The sequence below is a fragment of the Labrus bergylta genome, chromosome 16, assembly GCF_963930695.1.
Source record: "Labrus bergylta chromosome 16, fLabBer1.1, whole genome shotgun sequence".
Classification (NCBI taxonomy): domain Eukaryota; kingdom Metazoa; phylum Chordata; class Actinopteri; order Labriformes; family Labridae; genus Labrus; species Labrus bergylta.
The window spans coordinates 8213217-8219744 of record NC_089210.1 but is presented as its reverse complement, the minus strand read 5'-3'; the positions used below and the strand labels follow the sequence as shown (position 1 = coordinate 8219744).

General features: G+C 39.3%; 1 protein-coding gene across 1 annotated transcript; it reads right to left on the bottom strand.

The window, feature by feature from the left end:
• Window positions 1-557: 557 nt before the first annotated feature.
• drg2 (developmentally regulated GTP binding protein 2) lies at window positions 558-6168 on the bottom strand. The gene is made up of 13 exons (XM_020650672.3): window positions 5949-6168; window positions 5428-5588; window positions 4757-4846; window positions 4593-4653; window positions 3573-3663; window positions 3405-3477; window positions 3216-3306; window positions 2812-2909; window positions 2174-2250; window positions 2000-2088; window positions 1832-1890; window positions 1464-1517; window positions 558-916 (listed from the first exon to the last, which is right to left on the bottom strand). Exons 1-13 carry the CDS (start codon window positions 6010-6012, stop codon window positions 830-832), a joined length of 1095 nt encoding a protein of 364 aa, XP_020506328.1. The 5' UTR covers window positions 6013-6168; the 3' UTR covers window positions 558-829.
• Window positions 6169-6528: the final 360 nt, after the last annotated feature.

Genomic DNA, 6528 nt, shown 5'->3' with positions numbered 1-6528 from the left:
CTGGAAATGCTGTTTCAACTTAACTTACAGTCAACCTACAGGATGAGAGCTGGCGCTGAGGCAAACCATTACAGCGCTCCCGCTCGTTCTTCAGGCCAGCCTTACTATAAATAACTTGTATACGTCATGAAATCTAATCAAGAGGAGGTATTGCCATGGCTGATAAGTTCTTGCTCATTGGTGATATGTTTGGCAGGGATAAATATTACAGGGTTTATAATCTAGACCCACTCTTTAAATATATTTGATATGGTCATGTGATAACTGTGTAACGTGTGCTAGAAGTGTGTAACACTTTGCGAACTGTGGGAACAGATTTGTAAATGACCTTTAATATTTTCCTTACCTTCCTTCGCTTTAAGCAGAAAACATTTAGTTTCTGTCAGTCTCCAAAACTCGACAGCTTTCTAAATAAAAAAAGTTGGAAAAAATATCCAGTGCTCACAGTTGAAATCGTGTGACTCAATCGCATGAAGCTGAGATGTCGTGGACGAGGGAAAGTTTTACATATAAATGAACACTTTGAAATAAAGAAAAACAAAAGGCTTCATCTGACATACAGTATGACAGACTTTATTTTTTTTTCTCCCATTACTCTCAGGATCAATTTAGCTTCTTTATCTTAATCAAAAGATAAAATACACATTTCATGTCCACAACCAACTCAAATCTGGTCCTTTATGTGTTTTGTTAATTTTCATATACAAAATAAGAATGGCTGCTATTTTTTTTTATCATTGCTGAATATCTATTGTACAGGTGATTTCTTTCCATTTTAACTGAGACAACTCCTGTTGTGTCTCTTCTTTGTCCCATCAGAAGCTTCTTTTTACTTCTTTACGATCTGGATGACGTCCTCGTGCTCCATGATGTGCGTCAGGCCGACCCTCTGGGGACTGTACTTGGTACTGGTTCCCTGAAAGACCAAGAGAAAACACATCTCAGACCCTTCCACTTGTTGTCATGATTGTTTTAATGTTAGGATGTTGATTTTTAGAATAAGAAGCTGAAGACTGAGCAGCGACAAGACTCTGAATCAGTGGTGTCATCGAGCTTCTCATTTATCACAGTAGTATGTAAAGTGTTAGCTTGGTTCACCGTTATTGATTTGATTATATGGACATTTGATTAAACTGACGTAAAATATTCACATGTTGATAACTGTGTCTAGATATCAGCCAATATATCAGATTTGTCTTAAAAATCGGTCAGGTCCTAATATTTCAAACTTCTTTTTGTTGGTTAGAAGCATTTCTAGGAAATATAACAGGTGAAGTGCTGGTGTTTAGTATTGTTAAATAAAAATAAATACACCTCAAGATGAAGGCAACCAGTAAAATTCAGCAGCGGCTGTTTGTCTAAAAAAAAGGCCGTTCATGACATAAATAAAAGAACCCCAACATCAGAGAGTTGGATCATAGGCTTCTGAGGGTCACTGCCCCTGAAATCTTGAGCTTACTCACCCAAACCAGGGCGTATTTGAACTGGCTGGCTAAGGTTCTGTGGATTCGATGGCACTGCGGATGGAAAACAAAATGATTAGCAAACTTAAATACTGTGAGGATACAGCAGGTGCGATTACTGTGGTTGTACTTTTCTTGATATCAATGAGTGTGATTTCATAACATCTTATAACGCTGCTGTCGAACCCAAGTTATAGTGCAGTACGCTACCAGTCATACCTTTGGAGACATTGGCATAAGTGCCTTTTATAAGAGGCGGGAATGTTTTTATTCTAATGTATATGTGTGTTGTCTATTTTTTTGTATTGTATGTCTTTTAAAATGGACCTCGAGTCTAATAATAAAAGTTGATGATGATGATAACTTACCACATGTTCAACACTCGCTCCTCTCCTCATGATGATGGCATCGTTAAAGTCCGGGCGCTCTGATGAAAAAGTGAAAGGAATTAAGTATTTAGGTTTATAATATACTGTATGTCTTCATGTGAAAGTCTAAAGAATGAATGATAACAACAACAAAAAGTGTGCATGCACCTCCTCTTTTTTTAGTATAAATGCAAATCAGAGATAGGTACTCCCACAACGTCTCCAGGAGGTAATCCAGGTTCAACTTCATCCCACAACTGAAACGAACAAGCGGAGAGAATGAGGACGAAGCAGTTATCTTCCAAAAATGTACACACACACACACACACACTCGAATCTAACCTGATGACGACACTGTTAGGTCTGTGAGCCAGGCGGTCAACTTCCTCGATGGAGATTTGATCCACCTTATTGTACACCTGTAAGCACCATAAAGAAAGAAAGTGGATAAGCTTCAAACATCCAAAATAGAAATAGAGACTTGCCGAAAGCTTTTACCTCTCAATTGAAATAATTGTCATGCTTTTTATTTACATATGACTGTATGTTTTGAATGTGTTGAATAACTCAAAGGTCACATATTATCCTCTTCTTCAACAAGTTCAAATAAGTCTCAGAGCTCCTCAAAACATGTCTGTGAAATTCTCTGGAAGGGGCGTGGGTGGCTTTGGCTTACTCGCCGCCTGCCCAATTGCTGTGGTAGTGTATCCCACCTGGGGGAGGGTTTACTGCCCTTTGTGGGGGGGGGGGGGGGGGGGGGGGGATCTCAAAACGGCCTGAGCACACATTGTCTGAAAAGGGGAGCAGGCAAAAGACAGAGAGGAGGGGGGGGCTTGCAGACACACTAGGGACACATATTAGTGTTTTAAAAAACTTTTTTAAAGTGGATTTTGCATAATATGTGACCTTTAAGAAATGTCTCTGCAGACATAAGACGTAAGACGATGTAGCTAAAACGCAGATAATGACTGCTGCCGTACATATAGACAAGGCATGTAGACTCTGTTCCCCACGATGACATCGATGAACTCGTCTGGTGTGCTGTCCTCCCTGAAGAGAACTTCTGCATTAAAGATTTCTGAGAAGAGCAAGTTAAAGAAGTCGACAAAACAACCACTGTGCACTTTTAACAAGTCAAACAAAATGAAAAGGAACAGCCACAAATGTGACCTTGAGGGAGAATCATTATAATCATTCTACTCACTGAACATATTCTCATGTTTATCCCATTAAAAGCACGGCATTGTTAGGGTTATTTATGCTGGTGAAGTGTCCAGTGATTCCCTACTGTAATATTTCCCACATAGAATAATACATTTTGTGATGTCCAGTTACATGCTTTGGTTCATGACGTCTAAAAAACGTCATCAAGGCTGAAGGATACTGTATTCGTGAAGAATGAGCTGGACGAGTTTCTCGGAACAATGGGTGAGAGGAACTGTGGAGTTGTAAGAGAGGCCGCCACCTTTCTTTGGCTACATGGGGGGGGGGGGGAAGGTTAATCTTTTTGGGTGTCTTTGAAATGACCTGCAGTTATTCATGTTATGCTCAAACTGAAAACAGAAAAACAAACCTTGAAATAAATATTTGGTTTCGCCATGTTCAGCCGGATGCCAACTGACTCCAACTCTTTCTCTAGAAGCTCTCTGAAAATAAAAATAATGATGTTAAGAGACAAAAACACGTTCATGAAAATATTTATGACCCACAAGCCCTTCCACACACACACACACACACACACCTCTGAACATCTCCTTTGGTGGCATCCAACATCATGATGACAACGTCTGCTGTCCTGGCAACAGCAATGACCTGCCGACCTCTACCCTTACCTAGAAAAGGTTAAAGAAAGTGTGTATGAATAGGAAGTTTAAGATTTAAATAATCCATCCCGTCAATATCTGAAGATGTATTTTGAAGAGTGTAGGGAATCCTAATGTTGCCATCATCTGCGAGAGACGACAGATGGAAATGAGCGAGTTACCTAAATCTGGTACAAAGCATCTTTTTCTCTTCAGAGACGAATGATTATTTATGCACACTGTCCCTGACTCAAATAAACCAAGACACTAAACTAAACTACTCCCAGGTTAACTCACGATACGACTCACAATATGTGGCCCGCAATAAAAACAATGCATTTGGCACATCAGCGTCACATTATCATAAGTATCAGGACCCTGAAAAGAAACTGGGGCTTTTCCCAAGAAAGAACCAAACTGACTTGGAGGAACATAGATGAAAAAGCTTTAGAGGGTTCTCCTTTCGTCATTTTCGCACAGGCGGATGGCTGCTCTTCTGAAACAACTATTCTATAAACGAACTCCCAGAAAAACTGCAGGTCTGCTGAAACTCTCAGCTCTTTTAAATCGAGGTTGAAGACTCACCTGTTTACGGCTGCTTTTCATTAAACAGCTTTAATAAGATTTTAAATTTTAACTCTGCACTGTAACTTTTAACTCTCTTTAAAATTGTACTTTATTTATTTCAATTAATTTCATTTGAATTATTTTTATTTGAACATATATTCTGATTTAATAATTCCAGTGATTTTCTTATGTTCTATTTTAATGTTTCTTTTGATGTCTTGTGTGAAGCACTTTGAATTGCCTTGTTGTTGAAATGTGCTATATAAATAAACTTGCCTTGCTTGTGTATAGGTTTTGTGTTTCCTTCTGTTTCCAGGCTTTATAAAAAAAATAATTAGATATAATACCATTCCCTGTCTCACAATACACAAAGACATAAAGGCTAAGCTTACCTTGGGCAGCACCCTCAATGATTCCCGGCAGATCTAACAACTGGATGTTGGCCCCTTTGTACTGAACAGCAACAGACAACAGGGGTTAGTTTGCAGAATGCCCTCGCAATTTTAAAAAAAACCTGCAAGCGTTCATGTAGTCACTGCTGGGAGTGCACGCGTACCTCTATGACACCAGGTATGCAGGTGAGGGTGGTGAACTCGTAGGAAGCAGCTTCACTGGCCGTTGACGTCATCAAACTAAGGAAGGTGGACTGCAGGGTGCAAAGACTTGTGTAAATCAGCATAGTGATGAAAGATACAACAGAAAACTCAAAGTACTTCGCCTTTTTCGATTCTCTTCTTTTTTTTTTTGAAATTTTCAAAATCCAAAACAAAAAAAAACGCCAAACAGAATTTACAATTTTTAGACACTTCAAATCCATTATTACCCCTTTACCTTTTCTGAAGATTATTTCCTTTTTTTAATATAGATGGAAATGGAAATAACAGGAGCAGAATGTACTGTTTCACACTGAAAAATGTAGAAGTGACACAAAATACAGCAACCGGTATTCCCAGGATAAAGTGCAATAAAAAAAAGGAGACCAAATTATTACACAGTGATGTACAACGCAGAGATCTGGTGCTTGAATAAAGATAAACAGCATCAGTGCAGCTCAATCAGTGACCAATCATGTCTACATCTAGTATTGTACTTGAGTTTTATGTTGTTGTAATGGAAGTGTTATGAATAAAGAAAATAAACAATATTGGAACATTAGTAACATTTCTTTGTAATATCTAAGATTCACTGCAGTAGGGGAACAAAAACCTCATCATGTTGTTTACATACCTTACCCACAGAGGGGAAACCAATCAGAGCAACTCGAGCATCTCCTGACTTCATCACATCGAAACCTTCTCCTTTGGCCCCAGCTGACTTTGAGGGCTCCAGGAGCTGAGCTCTGTATTTGGCGAGCTTCGCTTTCAGCAAACCCAGATGGTACTCAGTGGCTGGAGGAATGAATGTAACACATGCATGCTTTTTTAACCATGTCTCATTCTGTAAAGTTTGATATCTAGAAAGTGTATGACTCTTAAAAAGCAGAGGGGGGGAAAAACTGCTTTGCAACTGTGACACCAGCACGTTTGCGTTGATTTAAACTCTTATTTAAAACAGAATTAACAAATGAAGACTGTTTCTGTGATCGCAGCCATGACTGGAATCTATCTTACTTATGTAAGTTAGCATATTTCTTCTCAAGTTACACAGAGTTCACTGAGTAATGCAGTAACACTGACGGGTGTCACACAGCTGCCTGTAAGTTTGAAGATGAAAGCTAACAGCTAGCCCTGCAGCTATTCCTCTCCTACCTTTGTTTTTCTGCGTCCGAGCGATTTCTCTCTCTATTTCCGCGATTTTTTCCAGGATCCCCATTGTGGCAGAAGAAGCGACGCGACAGCTACACTGTCAACAAGAGTGAATAAAATCAGACACGTGTCCCACTACAGTTGTTAGCACCCGGCTAGACAGCTAACCCAATACATCCATGCAGCTAGCAAGCAGCTGAGCAGCCTGCTGCTTCTTCTTCTTCTTCTTCTGCGGGGTTTCCCGGTAGCCCGTGTCCAAGCTGTTGCATTACTGCCACCTTGCGTATTTAGTAAAACCCCGTTTTCCTTTGTGATAATACATTTTTTTTACTCTTCTCCTTTAGATAATGCATTTTATATACCTCTCAATTGTTCTTGCCACCATTTCATGTCTTAAGTGTTTTTTGTGTGTGTTTTTTTATTTATTATCCAAGGACATGGTTTATTGTAGCTTATTATTGCACTTTACACAAAAGCTGAACTCATTTTATGATGTGTACAGTTCGATTCTGTCGCCAGGACTCTGTCTTCGTTTTATGATTTATTCTAGGGGTCAACTTTATGTCTAGGGGGTCAACTTTAT

Coding starts and splice junctions, on each gene's coding strand:
- drg2 (XM_020650672.3), bottom strand. CDS start 6,012: ATGGGGATCCTGGAAAAAATCGCGGAAATAGAGAGAGAAATCGCTCGG. Junction 3,478..3,572: donor ACCAAAGGAGATGTTCAGAG/GTGTGTGTGTGT, acceptor TTTTATTTTCAG/AGAGCTTCTAGAGAAAGAGT. Junction 3,307..3,404: donor AACCAAATATTTATTTCAAG/GTTTGTTTTTCT, acceptor CCCCCCATGTAG/CCAAAGAAAGGTGGCGGCCT.